This window comes from Sphaerodactylus townsendi, linkage group LG08 (genome assembly GCF_021028975.2).
Source record: "Sphaerodactylus townsendi isolate TG3544 linkage group LG08, MPM_Stown_v2.3, whole genome shotgun sequence".
Classification (NCBI taxonomy): Eukaryota; Metazoa; Chordata; class Lepidosauria; order Squamata; family Sphaerodactylidae; genus Sphaerodactylus; species Sphaerodactylus townsendi.
Genome location: NC_059432.1, coordinates 27,784,360 through 27,807,993, shown reverse-complemented (window position 1 = coordinate 27,807,993; position 23,634 = coordinate 27,784,360). Strand labels below are relative to the sequence as shown.

Here is a 23,634-nt window from a genome sequence, read left to right as displayed (position 1 = left end):
TTTTGTTTTCTGTTATTTCCCCCCAATGATGATGCGTAGGATTCTAAATCCATGACAAATGAAAAGTACAAGATTTTCCTTCAGAATAAATGTTCATCTGCTTCAAAGGTAGCCCTCTTGTTGTGCCCTGAGCAGCAAGGTTTCATTTCACAAGTTGCGCTACTGCTGTTTTCTGTCAGGTGGTGATGAAAATAGTTCAGATACTGCCAGAAGGACACCGGATGAAGAAGGAGGTGGACATGGCATTAGATACGGTGAGCGAGACGATGACACCCATGCATTATCACCTGCGTGAAATCATCATCTGCACCTACAGACAGGTGAGTCAGGTTCTTTGCAACAAGGGCAGGTATATCCTGGTTGACATGCTTTGGACTTTTGCACAGCTATGACTGTCCAACTCTTCTCTGAAATAGCAGCATGACATAGTAACGCGCGGAACTGACGTTATTTGGCAATTGGGCATGGGTGAAGATATAAATGAGAGTGCAAGAGAGGGGAAATGACATGCCAGGAATTACGACGGTAAGGAAGAGCTTTGTAGGCTGGAAGTGGCCCTCTTGAGAGCTCTCTCTGTGTGATCCCATCACACAGTTATAGTTGGGAGGCTTTGGCTCTGCCTTAGAAACCGGAAATCCTGGTTGCAGATCATTTAACCCTGAGCCAGAGCTGCATGTCCACTGGCAGTGAATGCCACAATTTAATGACAGGCTCAGGGCAGAAGTATTTCGTGGCTTTATGGGGCACCCCTTAGTTCTGTATGGGAAGAGGGTTTCATGTCCAATCTCCAGATCAGAAAAGGCACTTAAAGCGCTGGTACCCGGCCAGTACTGTGAGCTACATGGATTTAGAAATGCAACTAGAAATGTTTTTTTAAAAAAAGTTCTTGTCCAAATGTTCTGCCTGGGTCTGCAGGTCGCATTCCTGCAGAACCATCCTTTAGCAGGGATATTGTATATCTTGAAGTCCCGAGTCATGTCCTCCGATCAGCGGAGGCGAATCTGTTAGTGGTCCCTGGCCCCTCCATGATGCAGCTGGCCTCCACGCGGGCCAGTGCATTTACTGCCCTGGCCCCTGCCTGGTGGAACGCTCTTCCTCCAGCAGTTAGGGCCCTGCGGGACCTCGGAGAGTTCCGCAGGGCCTGCAAGAACATGTTGTTCCACCCAGAACTTTTTTTGGGGAGGCCAACCCATGCAAAATTACTCCTCTTTTGTTGCCCGTGCACTGGCTATATATCTGACCATCTGTCTACCCCCTCCCACCCAGGGTTTGTCCACTGGGGTTTGATCATAGATGCCTTTTGTTATCATTCATTTTTTGTAGGTTACTGCTGCTATAGTTTTAATAGTTTTAAGGTTTTGTATTGTTTTAATTGGGGCTATTCGATTTGTTTTATTGTCTTGTTATTTCCTGTTGTACACCACCCTGAGCCCTTCGGGGGTAGGGCGGTTTATCAAATCGAATAAATAAATCAATAAAATAAATAAAAATAAGTTCAGGTAAATGTGGATTGTACTGAGAAGCACCTAACTGGAAGAGTCTAAGTGTTGTGTGATCTACCGGATCAACCAGGGCTGCCTGCAACCTGGAGGAAAAAAATGTTCTGCCCGTCTGTGGAAATGGGTAGGTGAAACTTTTCATGGCACAGAGACAAATAACATCACCTGGTACATAACTTCCCACTCAGTCTCTGTTAAAGGGGCAGGACCTTTTTCTCCAAACTTTTTGGCATTCAGAGGTTCAATGTGTGTATAAAGATATTGGAGGGGGGTCTTTTTTTTTTTAACATCCAGCTGCCCGTTCTTGAGTCAGACCATTTCACCCAGGGTTGTTTATTCCACTTTCAATTGGTGGGTTGTTCTTTACCAGAAGCAGGTTGCATCTGCAGTGGCACTACCAATTTCCTTAAAAGAAAGGGGAAAATAGTTTTAAAACCCCTGAAACCCCTGCAAGTTACAGGGAACCTCTCTGAAGGTGCATTATTTTAGGAAAACTAGTGGAAAACCACACACAAACAGGGAAATACAACGCCTTCAGCTCTGTTGTCTCTGCCTCCTCCTGTTTTGTCCTGATGTACATTTCCTGAAGCATTCCTTCCCTGTGCAGACATCTAGAAGGCACTCAGTGATGTCCCAAATTGTTCGTTTTTCACATTACGTGATAGCTGTATTTTATGCCCCTGTTTTACTAGGTAGAGCACTGCCTGTTTGCTCAGCTTGGCAAACTGCTCATCAGCTTCTAATCTGCAGCCCAATGTGACCACAGTACTCTTTGTCTCTTCAGGAGGTGACAGTGGTTGTGTTTCATCTTAAGGACACCACATAGGCCATGCATTTCATCTTCAGCCAGGCTTTTGATGTGATGGGGGTGGGCCACATGTCTCAGAAGGGGCAGCTGTGAGTGTTAACCCCCACCAGGAGCCATGTGTTGGAGTTCCAGAATGGGACAGAGGAGTCTGTGATTTAAAGGGCATCCACAGGGACATCCAGCTTGTCTCCCCGCCCCCCTCCCTCAATGGTCACTTGGAACACCTTGGTAAATATCCTTTCCCCATTGTGTCCTTTGTGAGTTTGCCCAGGTCAATTCAGATCAGTCTTTATTACAGTCATCAACCAGCAATACACACATGCAAGCAAGAAAAAAAATACTGTTGAACATTGGGACCATTCAGCTAATTCAAGCAGATTTGCGAATTTGAACAGTAATCATTAATTAATTTGGCAAAATAAAACTGTAAAATATTGTCTATGTAACAAAATTTAATCCGCCTGAGGAACTGTTTGTGATTTTTGAACTTTGTATGCCAGTATGCATACTGTATGCCAGTATGCATACTTTGTATGCCAGTACACACAATCTAGCAACTTGTCCAGAGAGCTGAGGATTCTCATCAGATAAGAGCTGCTCTAACCCAGCTTTTCCAGATTTACCTGGAAACTTGTCCAGCAAAGGGCTGATAATCTCAGGGACAGCCACATTGTAATATGTTTGTCCAGGTCTGCCATCCTCTTCCAGAATCTGAATTAGCCCAAAGCACTGAGTCAAGCCCAAATCAGATATGATGTTACTGGAATGAAAGCTGTCAGAAACCAACTATGTGTGGGTGGAAGTCCGTGCAGTTAATGCTGATTGGTTGAAATGCCTTTGCTTCTAGTGACTCAGTCCTCTTTGTTTCTGCTGTGAGTCACTAGCTGCCATGCTGACAGCTCATGCACTGGGGAGTATTGGTGGTCGTGGAAGGGTTTTTGTCATTGATGTCCAGAGGTGGTTTGACATAGCCTGTTCTTCATAGTGACGTTGAACTTTCTTGGAGGTCTCCCATCCAAGTACTAACAAGGGCTGTCATTGCTTAACTTCAGAGGCCTGACAAGATTGGTATGGCCGGGCCATTAGTTGGTCTTAATGGACCAACTGGTTTACTGAGGTTCCTTTGGCTTTCAGGACACAGAGTTGCAGTTACCATGTTAAACCAATAGATGGCAGGCAAGCATCAATGGTTTCCCATCAGTATGCCTAGGGAAGAGAAACTTTTCTATTAAATCAACACACTGCTTTAATTGGATGCTGCTTCTGAAAACTCAGGAAACTTTTGCTGTTCCTTTGTCAAAGTCTGTGTTTCCAGACAGTAGACCTACATAGGGATGTGCATTCAGACGTTTCCAAGCTGAAAATATATCTGAAAAATATCTTATTGGTATTTTCTGGATATATTCAGGTCTTCTAAATATAGCTGGGGTTTTGGGGGATATCGAAAGTTGGTCCCAAAAAGTCGCTGAAATATACAGGATTAACCAGGAATATGGGGAGATGGCATTTGCAGTCTCCCAGGGCTGTTTTTTCCCTCCCCCTTTCCCTATGACGCTGTATTTCCCAGGACCTGGTATCGGCATGCCAGGCTGCTTCAGATAAGATTCTGGGCGTTTCAAGTGCTTTCGTTGTTTTTTAAAGTTTGTTATTTGCTGGAATTGGTTTGTGAGATTTTGTGGCTTCTTGCATTTTATGTAGGTTCATTTTATGTAGATTCTCATGTTTTACATAAGTATTGATTCTTACATTTATGTAGTTTCTGATTCTTGCATTTTAAGTAGGTTTAGATGCTTGTTTTTTATGTAGGTTCAAATTCTCCCATTTTGCATTGGTTTTGTTTAGTAATAGGTTCCAGGGGTATTCCTATTTCTTGGGTTTTACTTTTTTTTCATTTTTCCCTCCATAGAAAACGGTGGAGGATTGCTGGGGGCCCGTTGTTCAGGGGCCTATAAAATTGGACTCTGTGGTCCAATTATCTTGAAATGTGGTTGTTATTTAAAGGAAAGGGATCAGCCGCTCCCTTGTAGCACAATCTGAGGCATGCCCACTAAGAAGAAAATCAGAAGTCTAGCGGCATCTTAAGAACTAACAAAATGTATCCCAGTGTAAGCCTTCATGAGTTAGAGTTCATTTCGTCAGATGATTGCGACATACATCCGAAAAAGATGTATGAATACTATGGCAGCACATGGTGTCTCCAGTGGATATTTGGAGTGTACCTCCATAGTATGTATACATATTTTCTACATCACCGGTATCAGATGAAGTAAGCTCTGTCTCATGAATCCTTATGCTGAAATAAATGTTGTTAGTTTTTAAACTGCCATTGGAGTTCCCTTTCATTTTGCTGGATGTAGCTCTCAAGCAAGTTTGTAAAGGATTTCAAGCTCACATCACAGTCTTATGCATATAGAAGTCTGTCCAGTTTTATTAAGTGAAGCTTACTTTCTTGCAGATGTGTGTAGGATTACAGCTTGTGCCTCCTAGAAGTTTGTGTTCCTTCACTTCTTAAACAGTTGGCATTGGAGTTTTGTTTCCAAACTAGCACATGTCTGAACTTACCTACTTTTGTTGTCTTTTGCACCACCGATTCTTTGCCTTTTTGTTTTTATGCGGAGTTTTGATGAGCAGGAAGTGCCGCTAGAGGGCAGGCTGCAACAGTCAACCCCCCATCTAAATCATGAATGGTGCCTTTTTGTGGAAATAGGAAAACTAATTTTAAAAAGGTCTTTGTCAAGGTCTCTGTATTATGGACACTTAAAAGTAAATAGAAATATATCAGATGAGATGTGGCTTTATATTTTTCACTGGGAGTTAAGTGTGTATGGATTTGGTGCTTTTTTGAAAAGGTAGGTTTTTATGGGAGCTATCAAAATTTTTAGCAACTAAAAATTGGGTATCTTATGCTGTATACACATTTTCCTCCACCTGACAGGTGGGTGCCAATCATCACTCAGAAGAAATGGGAAAGTCTTCTCACTTCTTGGGGGATGATTAAGGTCCCAAAGTTAGATGGTAACAACTACCTGTTCACCAGGGTGCAGGCAGCCATGATTCCACAAAGGGACATCATGGGCAGTACACAGAACAGTTCCCTCACATGGTACTTGTGAAAGGGAGGCGGGGTCCAAATGATGACAGTCTGCTTAAGCTTGCCCTTACTCGATTGGAGCAAGTTTTTAAATAATCATATATTATGTTTATCAAATATGCCTAATGCACACAAAAATATATAATCTAAAACTAAGTGCACTGATTTTAAAAAAAATGTAGTCAAGTTCCAGTGATAGGGAAACATTTGTTGGCATGATTTTCAGTGACTGTAGCTTGACAAGCTTAAGTTGTTTTGTTGTGGGTTTTCTGGGCTGTGTCGCTGTGATCTAGTTTCAGCCTGGAAAACCCACAACAGCCAGTTGATTCCAGCAGTGAAAGCATTCAACAGTACATTTAAGTTTTGTCTCAATTTGGTTGTGGTCTGGAGGAGCAGACAGTTCAGGGGTCTTTATGAGGAGCTAGACTGGTGTGCAACACTCATGGCTCCTAGGAACTGTGAGGGAAATAGAGGTCCCACGGTTTCTGAGATACATGGATGTTGCTGGCCAGCCTATTGGACCTCATGAAAGCGCTTCATACAGTTTCTACTCATCAACAGTTTGGGCGGGAAAGGGTCATGAATTACATCTGGCTGAGTGCATGATAAGCTGACCCTGAGCTCAGAAAGATTTTGGGCTTGTCACACAATTAAGATTTCCTTAATCTTGTACTTCTGTGAAACAGTCCAAACAGCAGCACCCTATGATCAGTGGTGGGATTCAACAGGTTCGCACCACTTTGGCAGAACTGGTTGTTAAAATGGTGCTTGTAAACAACCGGTTGTTAAATTATTTGGATCCCACCAGCAGAACCGGTTGTTAAATTATTTGAATCCCACCAGTGCCTGTGATGCCCAAATAAATAAAAAGCATAAAAGTAGAGCACAGTTGATATGATAACTCAAGACCTAGGCCTCTTCTACACATGCAGAATAATGCACTTTCAAGCCACTTTCAGTGCACTTCACTTCTGGGTTTTACTGTGCAAAATGGCAAAATCCACTTACAAACAATTGTGAAAATGGATTGAATGTGCATTATTCTGCATATGCTGGGTTTAGTCACAGTTCTTCAAACTCTCTCAGTCCCAACTATCTCACAAGGTGCCTGTTGTGGGGAGTGGAAGGGAAGGTGATTGTGATCCACTTTGAGACTCCTTAAAAGTAGAGAAAAGCTGAATATAAGAAGAAGAAGAAGAGTTTGGATTTATATCCCCCCTTTCTCTCCTGCAGGAGACTCAAAGGGGCTTACAATCTCCTTGCCCTTGCCCCCTCACAACAAACACCTGGTGAGGAAGGTGGGGCTGAGAGAGCTCCGAGAAGCTGTGATTAGCCCAAGGTCACCCAGCTGGCGTGTGTTGGAGTGTACAGGCTAATCTGAATTCCCCAGATAAGCCTCCACAGCTCAGGTGGCAGAGTTGGGAATCAAACCCGGTGCCTTCAGATTATATACACGAGCTCTTAACCTCCTACGCCACTGCTGCTCTAACTCTTCTTCTTGCATGAAGGGCAACGTAGACGTTAGAGAAAGTCTGTTCAAAACCTCTTCAGTATTCCTGGAAGGAAGCTTTGGGGGTTTCTGAATCCTCACTGTGCTGTGGGTGTTTAAGGCAAATAAAACTGTGATGGGTTAATCTGGCAAAGTTGTGTGTCTTCAAAACAAAAATGAAGGAAGGGTTTAGAAAAGAGATTTGTTCTCAATGGTTTGAATAGTTTTTAGTGACTGCAAACATTTTTCTCCCCCACTCATAATACCATAGTATGTTCAGGACACAGAAAGAAAGTTTAGATGATACTCAGTTCACCGATAGATAATAGGTAGCTTTAAAAATTATGATGCATGAAAGGAGGTGTGTCTGTGAGCAGTTACATATAATATGGTTTGTCTCCTTGAACATGTTGTAGAAAGGAGACTCTGACATGTTCATAGATCATTATAAATTAGCTGTGATAGGTAAATGGAGTGTCCATGTTAAAGACAGCATACCTTTGAATATTGGATGCCTGAGGAAATGTTATCATTATTATTCTCTGCTTGTGAGCTCTCAGAGGCAACTAAATGGCTTTTTCTGAGTGTAAAATGCTTTATTCAGTGGCTCTCAATCTGATTCAGTTAGTCAGCTGTCCTCTTAAGTATAAAAGGTCAAGGGGCTTTTGGAGAACAAAGTCAATTTACGCAAGTTAATATCGCTAGTGACGCCAGCATCTTCTTAAAGGCCATTGAAAGCAGCCTGTCTTTTTTGTGACGGCACAGCCCAAGAACTGAAATGTATGAACCCAGGTTTGTTTCTTTGCTGCATCGCTGCTGCTTGGAGTCTCTGTGCCTTCAGGACTTGCAGCTTTTCCGGGCTGGGATAAAATGTAAATACCAGGCCAAGGGACATAAGCCCAATGTTCTTGCAGGTCGTCTTCTCCCGTGTCCAGTGAAAGAGTCCTCTTTCCAATGACCTTGACTCAACCCTGCTCCAGCGCAGTGTTTTTGGAAAAGGAAAGCAGAAACCTTCCAAAATAACAAGTCTGCGCCTCATGGGCCTTCGCAGGAAACTGTCAGGGAGGCTGGGCTCCTTCTAGAGGATTTGTGTCTAGGAGCTCAAGTAAAGTTTTAAGAAGTGCAGTTTTAAGAAGTGCAGTCTTCAATTTTAGAAGGTCTGTCTGTCTGTCTGTCTGTCTGTCTGCCTGCCTGCCTGCCTGCCTGCCTGCCTGCCTGCCTGCCTGTCTGTCTGTAATTGTCAGAGGTTCTTAATGCTCTTTTCAAGCCTGCCCGTAAATATGAAAATATGTCTGCTTCTTTGGCTCAGTGAAAATAAATTAGATCAGTTGCATGCAGCAGTAGCTCAACTAAGTAGCTCCTAGACTCTGCGGTTACTTACATCAGACTCTATAGTGGTATATATGTATATGTTATTATTTTTAATGATGATAATGTCAACCTTTTTCATAATCTTCTGTCTCTTCTTAGAGTCTCATGATGTGCGGCAACATTTTTATATTCATGTGTTTATTAATTCTAAAGGCACGTCAATTAATTAATATTAATTCATGCACATCAACTGAACTACTCCGGATTATATGTTTTCCTCAATTTAGGCAGTTAGAAGTCCATACCTAGGAATTCAAAATCCAAAACCCCTTAAACTTTTCTTGTCAGAGAGTTATCCCCCCTCCCTCACTGTGTCATCAAGTTGTTACACCAATCAGAGTGCATGATACCACGTCCAATCAAGTGGCTTCCATGTTCCTGAAGCTTATTCTCCACTCTGAATGTAAACAACACTTTTTCTTTAGACAGACCTGCACCTTCTAAACTGTTCAGTGCGTCACAATCTGCCTTTAGTCCACCTCTGTGTTAGATTATTCCAAGTGGTCACTTACATTATCTCTATGATTCTTATCCTGATTCTTCTAAGAGAAGATAGTGTTATTGATAGGGTGTGGACCCAGCATGGCTGACGGCTGCACAAATATCCTCCATCTTTCAGGTCATTATTATCCTGATCTTTGCTTAAGGAACTCTTTCCTGTGTTCTCCTTACAACTCTGGGGGACAAATTAAGTTGAGAGGGAACTGACTTGAGCTTTTCATCCTTTTAAACTCTCATCTTCCAGACTTTCCAATACTCCAGGGGTCTGCAACCTGTGGCTCTCCATATGTTCATGGACTATATGTTCAATTGGCCATGGTGGCAGGAGCTGATGGGAATTGTAGTCCATGAACATATGGAGAGCCGCAGGTTGCAGACCCTTGCAATACTCTAACAACAACACCACACTGGCTCTGGTCTTTGCCTCAATCTAGTAAGATTCTGGTTATGTGAGGTACCGTTTTCCTGAGTAGAAAAGGAAGGTCTTGAGGAAATGTTTTGCCTGGAAGTCAGTACGGCTTAGAAATCAAAATCGTGAAAACTGGGATTTTATGATTCCTGCCACATTCCAATTCCATGTGCTGGTATCTGCTCCTGAATTGATGGACTGCTTCCCTTGGTATGCCTTGGCCTGTCTTTTTAGGAAACAGGTTGAAGAATTCCTTGATCATTTTAAAAGAAATGCAAAAGATTTTGAAAAAAAACAATTGAAAAAGAAACCTGAGGCATTTCTGTTGGGATTGATGGGGAAAAGTATTCCTGATCAATACAGAACACTTTTTATGTATATGACAAATGCAGCAGGGATTTTATATGCATACCAATGGAGGGTCAATAAAATTCTAACAAAACAAGACTGGATCTTGAAAGTCACTGAGTATGCAGGTATGGCAAGGCTGACGGCGGTTGTAAGAGACAAGAATATGGACAATTTCCTTATAGACTGGAAATCCTTTGCGGACTACTTACTGAAAGCATATACAAACAGAGAAACAATGGCAGAATTCGAGACTTAAGTGAAAACAGCGTATTGGATTAAGACAATTTTATAAGAAGAACTGAAAGTGGGGAAAATGTAGATATTGATTATAAGCATGGAGTTAGATTATGTTTGGATCCATAGTGAGGTAGCTGGAAGTTACCATATGTATGTATAGGGGAGGGGTGTATGTGTTTTTTCTTTTTGTTTTCCTTTTTTTCATTTAGTATTATTATTATAGGGGGCATAGGGGACTAGATCAGGATCTCTTCTTTGTCTTTCTATGTATGTGTTATCTAGATGTGCAAAATAAACAATAATTCTCAACGAAAAGAACTCCTTGATCATAAGTGTAACAAACAAATCCAGCTTTGCACATGCTCTGCCCTTTTTTCTTTCTTTTTTTCTCCTGCTCTTCCATTTGTTTGCCTTACCTGCTACTGCTGCTTCTTTAACGTTGGAGGTTGAATGTTCCTTCCAATGGCATCAACTTCTGGCGATCCCTTGGGGGTTTTCAAAGAAAGAGTCAAACAGTGGTAGTTTGCCACTGCCTGCCTATGTGTAGTGACCCTGGACTTCACTGGTGGCCTCCCATCCAAGTAGTCTTGGGCAGTATTTTTAGACAATACTGTTTTTCTTCCTGGATTAGTCACTTGGGCAGTCCCAACTACGGGAGATAGCATAGACAATAAAATGGAATTATGTCAGAGCCGGCTATGTGGTGTCTTCATTGAGGATGAATGAAGTTGACTGAGAGAGGCAACAAATTAGGAAAATGTTAATGGAAAAATCATGACAAAAAAGGGAATGGCTTTTGGTATTGCTGGAAAATGTTCCTCAACCACTGTAGGATCGGCGGGGCTTGGTGTCTCGTGAAACATTTTAATCTCGCTTCAACACTTCAGGTGAGAAGTGCTGTGGCCCTTCGGAGGATAATTGGTCTATCATGTACAAGTGTGGAAATGCTTTAACTTCTGCTTGCTACTAAATCACGGACAATGTTGCTCCCGCCAGGCCATATGAGGTTTCCTTTGCACTCTTGAACTGCTGCTGTTTTCGCCCTGAGGATCAAGCAAGGCTGGCGGGGGGGGGGGGGGGGCGGGGGTGTGGTTTTTCGCCCAGCAGTTGGTTTTCGTTTTGCTGGATTAAATGGGTTCCAGGTGGCAGAGGGAGAAAGCCCTGCCCTTGCTGTGTTCTGAAACATTGGGGAGGGGGGGATATTTTGCGCTTTTGCCTCCTCCAACCTTTTTAAGTGAGCTTAGGTGCCTATTAAATTTATGTGCCAAAATTCCAAAACAGCCGCCTCCAAACCTTGCCACAATATTGGCACAAAGCCCCCTTTCTCTAGCCCAGCAGGGTCGGTGAAAGGTGAAGGGGAAACGATAGCGGCCCCAAGCTCTTAATTTGCAGTCAGGTAATTCCCCCAAGGGGCCTGTTGGCCAGTTGTTATCTCTCCTGCTCTCTCTGTACATCTGCTCTTGCTCAACCCTTCTGTCCTCACCAAGGACTTCAAGGTCCCCTCCCCTCCCCTCCCCTCCCAGCCTTGTATATGTGCAGCTGGTATCAGTGATTGGATCGCAGGCAGATGTGGCCTCTTCAACTTCACTTAAGTGCCTGCCACCGACTCTGTTTATAAAACAACAGGGCTTTGTCCCTTGCTCTTTGCTTAATTTCATCTGGTTTCTGCCTCTTCCTTCTCTCCTCCCTCGGTTCCATCCCTGATGTCGGCCAGATGGCTAAACTTGCTTGACTGGAGCATGACTTCTTGCTGTTCATAACTAAAAGCTCAGAACAGCTTCCTGTGGCTATGCCCACAGTCCAGCACTTCTTTTCATATATGGGAGAGATGCATAGTAGTTGCCAGTGCGCTCCCCGTGCGTGCTCTGCTTTTGGAGCAGGTGATACACTGGCAGGCAGACCATCTCTCTTTCTACAAGCCACGTGGCTTTTTGTAACATGCAAGGGATCTCAGTCGAAGGGCCTTGAGAGCCATGTTCCTGCCATCTTACTCCCTGTGCCACTGCAGACAAAGGCAAACCAGTTTGCCAGAGCCTGAATTGAGCCACAGCCAACGTTCCCATAAGCTGCGCGCGTGTGTGTGGCAACACAGCTGCTGTGTTGGTGCTGCACAGGTAAGGGACTGCCCAGCAGGGGGAGCACTCCCAGGCGGCTCAGTGTTTTCAGACTGTTGTGTAGCACCTGGGGATGCTTAGAGGGACCATTGGCCATAGTGCTGTCCTCCAAGCGTCATCACAAGAACTACAACCTGGGCCAGCCCGGCAGAAACGTGTGGTTGGGAGAGCCAGTTAGAACGGGGCTGTGCTGTGTAAGCTCAGTCTGAGACTTGTTAGCTGCAGGCAGAACCAGTTCTGTCCTGCCTGTTTACAATAATATGTTCTGCCTCTGGACTCACTGTCTGCTGTATTAGAACTGACCCAAAGCCTGCCAAGGACCATGCCTCTGCCTCCGTCTTGAAACTATTGATACCATGTTGGACTTGCTCAGCCTTGGCGACATCCAACGTGGTATCAATAGTTCTGACTTACCTAGAGAGCCTAATTTAGTTGGATCCAAATAGAGTTGATCCTCCATGGCACTAAAAGAGCCCCAGAGATTTTAAAGTCTTGGCAGGTGCGCCTATAACCCATTTTAAAAAGCAGCACAGCTACTTCAGGTGCCTGAACTTCAGAACTAGTCATATTCAGGATGAACTAAGCAATCTCACCTATGTGCCTTGATATCCATCCTTTCTATGCCCAAATGATGACAATATTGGGGTCATGGAAAGCGAACCGGCTCCTTTCTATTGACCAGCCACATCGAAAGGGCTGCCACAATTCAAGTTTTGTGCAAAATATGTACTAAGCTCTCAGGAGCAGAGCAGGAAATCTTGTCAATGGAGCATCCTCCTAATTTCTAGCAAGCCTTGATGTCTTGTCTGCTGAAATGCAAGTTTACCCAGTCCTTCTCAATAAACAGGAGCCTGTATACCAACACCACGGGCACTGGTGATATTTTTGTAGACGCTGCATAGACCAGTTCGTAAATGCAGAAGGGGACAAACGTTGCCATAAGGGTGGTCTTATGAATTCCATCTCTGCCTGCTAGACCTTGTCAAAATGACCTTTGGTGCCATGAGCCTTCTGAAAGGCCATGCAAGTGAAGAAAGCTTTTGATGAAACGAACTTTGAGATAGTGAACTACTTCTTCCCCTGCTAAGTTTTCAGTACCCGTTCTGCGTGTAGTAGGGCCAAAAGAGCAATGTTTGCAGCTCAGAGATCACAGAGGTGGATGTGTAGTCAGATATTTATTTTAGCAGAGGGAACATTTTGCTATTCAATGGAGGCCCTCATGGAAATGAACGCAGTCTCCAGGTTGCATGTGGATTTATGTTAGGTGACTTAATTATATATGGATTGTTTTTCTAAATTGCCCAGGTAATGGAATTACTGTGTTTTTGTCCAGCTTTACTTGGGTTTCTAACTACTTGGATGCAGGAATAAAAAAAGATCTTGCAATGCTTTTCTGGAGTTCATAAAAGCTTTCTTGAAATATTTTTTAAATGACTAAGATCTTTTCTTTTTCTGATTCTGTTCATTCTCTTTTGATTTTAATGTAAATTTGCTAGACTTGGAATGAATAAGAATGAATGAACAAGGAAACTGGAACGTTCCTGATTGTTTTCTGACTTTTATTTTCCTTACTCTTCTTCTCCCAGTTTTGACTTCTGACAAAGATCTTTTTGATCTGTAACCTTTCCTTTCTTTTCAGGGATTTTGTTCCTGAACTTCAGGTTATCTGTCAGCATGGGATTCCCTCCCGCCCCCCCCCCCCCGGCCCTCCCTCCCCATTTAATGTCAATGTTTAGGACTGTGAAGAAATGCTCACTGCCATTGAATTCAGCACAGTAATCCAGCCATTGAGTTGTGCTGTGCCTGTGATACAGGAGCCCCTGGCAAACCTGTAGCTGACAGAAAGAATGCCTGGAACCACCTGGAATGACGCTTTCATCTCCCAAGGACTGAGCCAGCGTGGTGTAGTGGTTAAGAGCAGGTGGATTTGAGTCTGGAGCACAATAGTTTGAAGAGACAGTGTGGCGTAATAGTTAATAGAAATAGACTCTGATCAGGAGAACTGGGTTTGATTCCCTGCTCCTCCACTGATTCCCTGCTCCACAGGTTTGTTTCCCCACTCCTACACATAAAGCCTGCTGGGTGACCTTGGGCTAGTCACAGTTCTCTCAAAGCCCTCTCAGCCCAACCTACCTCACCAGGTGTCGGTTGCGGGGAGGGGAAGGGAAAGTGTTTGTACGTCTCTCTGAAACTTCTTATGGTTGAGAAAAGTGAGGTATAAATCCAAACTCTTCTTCTCTTCATTGTAAAAGTGTCATCAGTAGTCCCCATCCTCATTTGCAGCAGCAAAGAGGGAGACACAGCACTTAGGCAGAGCCTTTAAATGGCATTGTTGGTATGGAGTGCTGGATGTGCAAATCTGTCATGAGGATGATATTTTCTGATTTGCTGGGGGTGGCAGTTACTACCCAGTTGGTCCCCTTAGGACAGTGGTGGCGAACCTTTGGCACTCCAGATGTTATGGACTACAATTCCCATCAGCCCCAATTGGCCATGCTGGCAGGGCACAGTGGGGTGTGAATCTAGCATCTGGAGTCTCAAAAAAAGGTCCATCTGACTAAGGCACAAGGGGAGTAAGAAGCAGTGTGGCTGAGCAGAGACTTGGGACAGCTGCAGGCTTTTCCTGCTCTGGGAAATCCGGAGGAACAGGACTGAAGAGACTGTGCCTTCACAAGAGTATCTAGTATTTCCCCAGCTCTAGGGCTGTTTAGAGGCTTGAACCTGTTCTGATCTCATTTCAGTAAGATTCTTGTATTTACTTTGCAAAAATAGTCCTGACAACTTTGAGTTATTATTTAGAAAAGGATTGGTAGCAAATTTTGTGAGGTCATATCTGTAAGGAGAAGGTAAATAAGGAAAATAAATGGGTGTTCAGGGTGGATGTACTCCGGAGTCTGAATGAGGCTTTGTGTGTTCAGAACCCGAGCATAGGTGTCAAACTCGCGGCCCTCCAGATGTTAAAGACTACAGTTCCCATCATCCCCTGCCAGCATCATGCTGGCAGGGGATGATGGGAACTGTAGTCCTTAACATCTGGAGGGCCGCGAATTTGACACCTGTGCAAAGTGACTGTAACAGCTACCAGTTCGGACATCTGCAATAGCCACCTACTTTTCATAGTCCAGCCACCTGCATTGTATGCCTTTGTTTTGGTTGGGTCAGTTTTTACAAGCGGGATTGGATCAGCAGAGAAGAGCAAAGAAAATGCAGTGATGTGCTTGTTTCTCTTTACTAATTCCCATTTAATAAGCAGCCTGACACCACCGGGGACAGGGTGAGCAGGTAGATGGCGAACGGGTCTGAGAAAGGTTGGGAAAAAGCTTTGGTGGTTGTTGGTTGCTACTTCTGCGAGCCAGCCGGAGTGTTCCGAACATGTGGAGGTTCACTTATTGCTTCCTATGGGATGATTCATTTTGGTGGCTGCATTTGTGTGGAATACTGTAAAAGGCAACAGGACGGGCTCGGAGGTTATAACATGCAATTGGATAATAACATAAATGGTAGGTTGAAATGGAGAATGGGTTTTGCGGCAGCTTATGGGAAATATTTAAAGATGTGGTGTTTTTTAAAAAGTGGAGCTCTAAAAATAGAACTACTAAAATGGCCCTTTGGATGCTTTGCTACGTAAGGGCATACCCTAGTGACCCAAGTCGTTGGTGGTGACTTGCAACAGATTTTTTTGATTTTATTAAAATTGACAGCAAACCTCTGATAACAAGCTGCATCCCATTTGAATCCAAATTGCTTTTTGAAGGCCTCTTGGTGGGAATGGCTGCAGAGGAAGTTGCAAGGTCATTGTGTCAACTCGCACTTTTTATTACTTCTGAATGCGGGGTTTGGTTTGGAGGGCTTTTTTCCCCACACAATCCAGACATCAATGACATTCTAATTTACATCTGTGAACGAGATTTTCTGGAAGGATAAGCCCAAAACATAATTGTACTGTAGTGTTGTCTGCTTAATGTCAGTTTACATCTTAATTTTATATAGTCCTCTGATGATCCCCCCCCCCCCAAAAAAGAAAAGCAAAGGACAAGCATGAGTTTTCAGTAGAGGGGTTTTTTTAATTGCAGAACAATAGAGGATTTTTATGTGAGGGCTCATACAAATCTGCATGGCCTCTAATTCTGTTCCATTTTAATGCAACAAAGGGATGCACAAACAGAACCACCCACATGTCAGTCCAGCTGTGTGTGTGAAGATGGACAAGGCCCAGCTCAGCCATGTAAGGGGCATGTGTTGACTGTAGCGGCTATCTGTATCTCCAGGGAAAGCTGCTCCTTGTGCTGTGAGAATTCCTCATGCTAAATTCTAAATCCCTGCTTTGATGGGGGTTTCTAGAACTGAGCCAGCCACAGCAGATGTTCAGCATGAGAATGTAAACAGTGCCCAAACTGCTATTCAAGCATGTTGTTTTCTACAAGCAGCTATTTCCCTGCTGTCACCCATCTACTTATCTAGATCAGAAGTCTGTAACCTTGTTGAACCTGTGGGTGGATTTGAAAGTTTGAGAACTGGGAGAATGCATCAAAACAAAATGGCTGCCATCAAGCACAGTGGGGCCAACAACAAGATGGCTGCTATGGAGGCTCTGGCCAATCTCAAAATGTCACAAAGTTCATCCCAAGAGTTCATCCCAAGCATCTTTGTATCATGGAGACAGCTGTCGCTGAATGGTTGCTGTCTGAGGACACAAAGGAACGATGCTTCTTGGTCTCTTTGCTTTGATGATGCTTTGGGGGATGAGCCAATGGGCACCAAGAAACATTAGCAGTCACTATTGTGTCCATGAGTACTATGCGCAGGGTCACTGGTCTAGATTACTATATTTACTAAGTCTTTTGGCAGCTAAGGACACATGTTTTGATAATGTAATTAAGAATCGCTGCTGTTCACAATAGTACCAAGATCAACCTGAATTTGAATGTGACATTGCTGGGTCTCTGCATATGGTGAGCCACTCAAGGGTGAAGAGTAAAGCAAGGAAATCAGTAACATGGTGCTGTCCTAACATGTCTTCACCTTCCCAGACACCCTACTGGTTCTACTTGACCTGACCTGGCAGGCTGTAAATGTAAATATTTCCAGGTCAGAGCTGAGTACTATGTAGACCACAGACTTTATAGCCTTACTCAGCCTAGGTGTTTCTGACTACTGGCTGTCCCAGTCTGGTAGCTTCCAACACTTGCTGTCCTGCTTCGTACCTGAATCCTTGCTCCATCTCCACTGTGGGAGAACTTCTAGGGTTGGGCCCCCCCTGGTCTTAAGTAACTTCTGCCACTTCCCTACTTCTTCTCCCAAGTCTATACTAGCACTTTGTCTGGTTAGGAAACACTAGACAAAGCAAAAGACTGCTTGACTCATTCGGAAGATGGGGGCAGAAAAGGACAAATGAGTCGCTCTGGGGTACTAGTTCAAGAGTTTTAGTGCTCTTACCAATAAGGCCTTCTCCTGGGTTGCTAGCCATCTAACCTCAGCAGATGGGGAGCCTGAAGCAGGGCCTTGGAAGATGACCGTAGCAGTTATTCTTCCCAACCAAATTGCCTGAACACTTTTTATGGTCACTCCACATGAAGCAACATGCAGTAATCTAATCTAGATGTGAATCAGGGCCGGATCACAGTGGCCGGATCTTTTTAGCCCAGAAAAAGTCACATCTGGCTCACCAGTTAAAGCTGACTCCTGGCCACAGCTACCTCCTATTTATCCAGCAACAGGCCTGGGTCCAGGAGTACCTCCAAACTGTAGATCTGTTCCTTCAAAGGGAATGCAGCCCCATCCCAGATCAGACTTTCTGCTCACCAGTAGCACTTCCATCTTGTCTAGACACAGTGTGTAACAGACTTCCCTCTGTGATACGCCTCTGAAGATGCCGGCCACAGATGCAGGCAAAACGTTGTGAACAAGATCTACCAGACCACGGCCACACAGCCCGGAAAACCCACCAGAACCAGTTGAAGCCGGCCATGAAAGCCTTCGACAATAGTTTGCTGTGCACTGTTTGGCATTGGGTGTATTCACAGTTTTGTTGGCAGAAATCGTTACAGTGCAATTTTAAACAAAGTTACCTCTTTCTAAGTGAATTTTAAACAAAGCTACCTCTTTCCACTGAAATCAGCGGGCATAAAATAGTGTAATGCTACTTGGGAATGTGCTGTAAATTTCAGACATATTGTAAATAGCATAAATGTAATCTGCCAAGGAAATTATAATTTATACATTTTATTTTAAGCTGTAAACTTAGTTTACATTTGCAAAGAAGAATATCCCCCCCCCCCCCAAAAAAAAATTATGTTAAACCAAGACAAATTGTCAGGCTTTTTTTCATGACTTAAGAATTTCTGGAAAATTTGCATCTGCTTAACTGTCTGTGCCCCAATACTAACAGACAACATCTAGGTCTAGCTTTTGATGCTACCACATGGGGTGCATCTTTCACAGTATTTGGGGGGGGGGGTATTTGCAGAATTCCATGCAGCCTTGACACAACCACATCAATGTGTGGCATCCAAAGTGGAAATTGGCGTGCATGACAGCTGCCATGCCAGGCGAGGTTGCTTGGATAGGCCTTGGCTCAAGAAAAATACAGTCCCACCCACAGCTGTGGATCCTTAATCATATACTTACAATGTTTCTTACTGGAATGCATTACCGATTTGAATCCTAGTGTAAACTCTATGCTAGCTTTCTGGCAGGTGAGCAAACCAAAGTGCAAATGGGGTTGAAAAATATGCCAGCTAAAAGCGTAGCAAATGTTGGCTGTTTCAGTTTGGTCCTTGGTCTGCTTTCCTACCCTATGACAAGTAAAAAAGCAGTTTAAAAAGTTGCCCCCCCCCCCCAATCTGGTGCCTATCTTGTTTTTGGTATCCCAACAGTGTTGCTGTGTCTGACATTATTTATTTACTTCATTCATGCTCCGCCTTTCCCCCCAGCAGGGAATCCAAAGAAGCTTAGATCATTCTTCACCATTTTACCCTCACAACAGCATCACTGTGAGGTAGGTCAAGCTGAGGATATGTGACTGGGGATTCAAACCTGGATCTTCCAGATCCTAGTCCAAAACCCTAGCCACTACACCATGCTGGCAAATCCATGCAGGATTTGCTTTTAAATTAGTCTTAAAGCTTCAGCAGTTTCCTCCTAGATTAAATCTAGACCTCGGGAATATTGACAGCCATTTTTTTCTCTCCTCCGTCATTAGTATCTACCTGTGACCAACCTTGATGCACTTTAGGACGTCTCTGCGTGTGCAACATGTTGTTAACTCACAGCGGACTTATGGCGACCCAGTAGGGTCTTCAAGGCAAGTGACCTCAGAGGTGGTTTGCCATTGCCTGTCTCTGTGTTGTGACCCTGGACTTCCTTGGTGGTCTCCCATCCAAATACCAACCAGGGCCAACCCTGCTCAGCATCCAACATCTGATGAGATTGGGCTAGCCTGGAGCTGTGATTGGCCAGAGCTGCAGTTGACCCACAATGTACCCAACATCCAGTGTGCCCACCTTTCTAGCAGGGGGTATGTGAGACTAACATTGTCGGAGGCAGCGCTTGAGAAAAAACTGCATCAAGCGCAGTCAATAACTCTTTTTGGAAGTGGTGGCTCAATTCAGCCATGCCTCCTTTTCTTGAAAAAGGGGCCAAACTAAGCTAAAACTGTGAATCTGACCAGCGGCCCCTTTTTGCTTAGTGGTATCTCCTCTTGACAGTGCCTCGGACGAGAGGTCTTTCCTAACTTTTTGCCCAAGATCCCTTTAAGTGGGAGCTAGCAGAAAGTGAACCTGGCGCCTTCTGTAGGCAACATGGGATCTCCCAGTGATCTGTGCAGCCTCTCCCTTCAATAATCCTGTCATAGATTTCAACCAGAAAAATGTTCCTGGCTCCGCTGAGACTTAGGCAGAGTCCTTTCCCAGTTTTCCTACTTGAGAAGCTTTTAACAGGAGCGCTGAGAATTGATCCAGGGACCCTCCATAGTTTTTATTGCGCAGTGATGTCCCCAAATGATCCTTTGTCTTGAGCAGCTGGTAACACTGAGGCTACATGTGTGATGACACAGGCTTGGAACTAACCATGCTCCTCCCCCCCCCCCCCATTCTCCTCCCAAGTGAAACCAGATGTGTGTGCTGGATTGGAGTATCTCTGACAGAGAGGATATAGTTTTTTTTAAAAAAAAATTTTTGTTTGTATACATGGTGGCCATTCTGGCAGGGGCTGATGGGAATTGTAGTCCATAACATTTGGAGTGCCAAAGGTTCACCACCACTGGATAGTCGGACCATTCCAGTACATACATGCACAACAGCTTACATTTTATCCAAACCATACAGTTCCCCCCTTTTTCCCCTCCCCCCAGGAGTTAAATTCTTCTTAATTTCTTAACTGAGCAGCAGCAAGTTCATTCTTTCCAGCCTCTTCTCCCATCTTTCTTCTTTAACTCCAACTTCTCTCATCCAGTCCGCGTACAAAATCCATATCTTCATGATTTCATTCTGTCTATCCTGCCATAATTGATTCCTTGACATTATTTCAAAGTTTTCTAGCTGTTCTTGTTCCCAAGTGTATTCTAGCCATTTCTGTTTTGTCCATATTTTCCTACCCTTCCAACCCAACGCTATAATTGCATGTACAGCTCTTATCATTGTTTTATACAATGTTCTTTGTCTTTTATCCTCTTCTATCATCCATTATACCCATAAACAATAAATCTTTATTTCTGTTTTAACTTTCACTAATTTCTCTATATACATCAATACCTTTTCCCAAAATTTTTCCAAGTCTTTACATTCAAGCCACATATGCAAATAAAATGCTTCTTTGTCCCCACAATGCCAACATTTTGGGCTGAAACCCCTAGCCAGTTGCTTTGGAGTTCTATACCATTTGGGCTGAAACCCCTAGCCAGTTGCTTTGGAGTTCTATACCATTTTAATATCACTTTTCTTTCCAGCTCCAAATATTTTTCAATTTTTATAGTAGTCATCCCTTCCAACAATTTCCGCATTTTATCTTTATCTGTAAACCTGTCATACTCCCATTTTTGATTCAAAACTCTAATAATAAATTCCTTGTCCTGTATCATATATTTATATAAAACAGTGAGGATATAATGAGGGCCCTGTGCCTCATATTTTATGTGGGTTCCAGTTTTCCTTGCAGGAGCTCAAACCAGCATGCATTGATTTATTTCACTGGTTGATCTGCTGTTTAAAAACCTTGAGAACAATAGTATGATGTAGCTAGATGAATTGTCACATTCACCCATTTGTTATATATACTATTAATACTGTTTAACTTAAGTTTGACCTGGAGTATTCCACACCTACCATCTAGTTGCTTTTAGGCTTGCAGATTTGGGTGCAAGAAATACTGGGCTAATTCGGGCATATTCAGGCAAAAATTGGCTGAATATGTCCTGCCCGAATACGAACAAATCCAAATGCAAGGTATTCAGGCTTTTGCGGGGTATTTTTGGTGTTTTTGCGTTTTGGCCTGCAGGGGACGCATTTTTAAAGCTAATGGCACCAAAATTTCAGGGTGTCATCCAGAGACTGTCTTGATGAGACTACCTGAGTTCAGTGAAGTTTGGTGCAGTGGGGCCAAAGTTATGGAGCCCCAAAGGGGATGCCCCATCCCCCATTGTTTCCAATGGGAGCTAACAGGAGATGGGGGCTACACCTTTGAGGGTCCATAACTTTGGCCCCCCTGAACCTAACTTCACCAAACTCGGGTGGTATCATCAGAACAGTCTCCAGATGATACCCTGAAATTTAAAATTGCACCGCCTACAGGCCAAAATGTGAAAAAACACCAAAAATACAAAAAAAATCAGATGGACCCGAATTTTTTGGGTATATCCAAATATGTTATTTGTCTTATTCAGGCATACAAATAATTTTATGCCCTAATAAATCCAAATCTCACCGAATTTCTAGGGTATTGACCAAGCCTAGTTGCTATACTATGCTGGCTCTCAAATGTGTTGTCACTTTCCAACAGTCCCCTGCAATAGTTGATAAATCTTATAGCTTTGGAGACAGCAGAAAATAGTGGTGTGCGACTAAGATCTGAGAGATCCAGGCGCAGACCCTTACTCCACCATGGGAACTTGCCGGCTAACCTTCTGCCAGTCACATATTCTCAAGTGAACCTACTTCACAGAGCTGTTGTGAGGGAGGCACAGAGAATGATGCAAGCCACTTTGGGTCTGTGTCAGTGAGAAAACTGGAGTATAAATTATGTAAATATGGACAGAAATAAATGTATTCTAAAGACCAAATTTCAGAAACTTTGGCATGGGTTCAACATAAAGCATGGATGATCAACTTGCTACATGGGTCTGACAAGCAGTGGTAGATGATTGTGGAATACATGGACAGGGGAGGTCATGGGCAGCATCAGAAACGAAGCTCTCATAACTCATTCCTTTTGGTGCCAGGTGTATTTCTACAGAATGTATTTGGCCATTCTGCTCCCAAGGGGGTTGAAGATGAATTTAAAGCTCATCTTGTCCAGTATACTATTTCACACACTGGCCAACCTGTTGCTTGCCGAGCCAAACGAACAGAAGTTGGTGAAATACTTTGGCTTGGAGAATATGCACGAGAGCAAATAGGAATATAATACCTCTGCTTTTTAAAGCAGCGGAGCATTGTTTAGAAAGAAGGGCTGAAGCAGGATTCTGTGGAAAAGTCTTAACTTCTCATTCAAGCTGATACTAGATTGCTGTTTTGAATTCTTAGACGTAAACGTTGAAAAGTTTCTGTGATTAAAAAAAAAATCCAAATGAGTTATTTGCAGAAATGTGCTGGCATACATACTGATGTGATTAGCAATTTACCAATGCGGTGCCTAAAAGGAACAGAACAGGCTATTCACCTAACTGTGTTTACGTAGAGATACTCCCTTGGGTTTCTTTGTGTATGCCAGTTAGTGAAGCTGCAGCTTGCCAGGTGTGAATAACATGAAATGAGGGAAGTGTGAAACTTGAAAGGCAATGGAGCTTTGGGTTTTCTTAGGAACAAGGCCCAGACTCCCCCCACCCTGCCAAGAGACAACAAGGGCCACGGATCTGTTTGTAAGCAGACACACCTCGCACCAGAAATAATCTGTCATTTCAAACCATCCGTTCCACCAGTTCCCTAGAGATATCCTTTTGGTAGGTGAGTGGATCTGAGGTCCGACCGCATGTAAATAGAGCTGCTTTGGAATGCTCTAAACTGTCCAATAAATGGTGATTCAGGGAAGAGTTGCCATCCCCGGCCTCTTAACACCTGTCTTAAAATAGATCCACCAGGTTGTCCTTTTTGGCAACTAGGACAAGAAATTCTTGGCTGCCCTGCAGACAAACACACATGATGCAGACACCCTGGATGGCGTTCTCTTCTTTTTGCGTTACGGCATAGAAACTTCTATTCTTCACTTTGGTGTTAGTGTTGTCAGTGATGTCATATGAGTTACTTGGGTTACCAAACACATCGCAAAAAGCTGAGCTTTAAGCCACGATGAGATGCTGAACACATGCATGTGGAAGTAAGGGCTCATTCATACCTCCGTCTTCATCTTTGGATGGGCGCAATCAAGGAATTACAAGCGTGTGTCGATCGGCCATTACAAAGATAGGATTTTTCACATCATCTCAAAGACTCTGTGTTGAATGGAGTTCAGATTCCAGTAAACCCTCCTTTATAGGGTATTTGCATGATGTGTAGGCATGTGTGAACCACTTCTACTTCCTGCTAATTTTCAGTAGACGCGACTTCCTCTTAGC

At 43.6% G+C, this 23,634-nt stretch overlaps 1 protein-coding gene across 1 annotated transcript in view; it reads left to right on the top strand.

Annotated features, from left to right (window-relative positions):
- PALD1 (phosphatase domain containing paladin 1) overlaps window positions 1–23,634 on the top strand; it is a 153,779-nt gene that overhangs the window by 101,023 nt on the left and 29,122 nt on the right. The window contains exon 19 of the mRNA XM_048505826.1: window positions 180–320. Within this exon, the coding sequence (XP_048361783.1) occupies window positions 180–320 (141 nt within the window). The remainder of the gene's footprint in view (window positions 1–179; window positions 321–23,634) is intronic.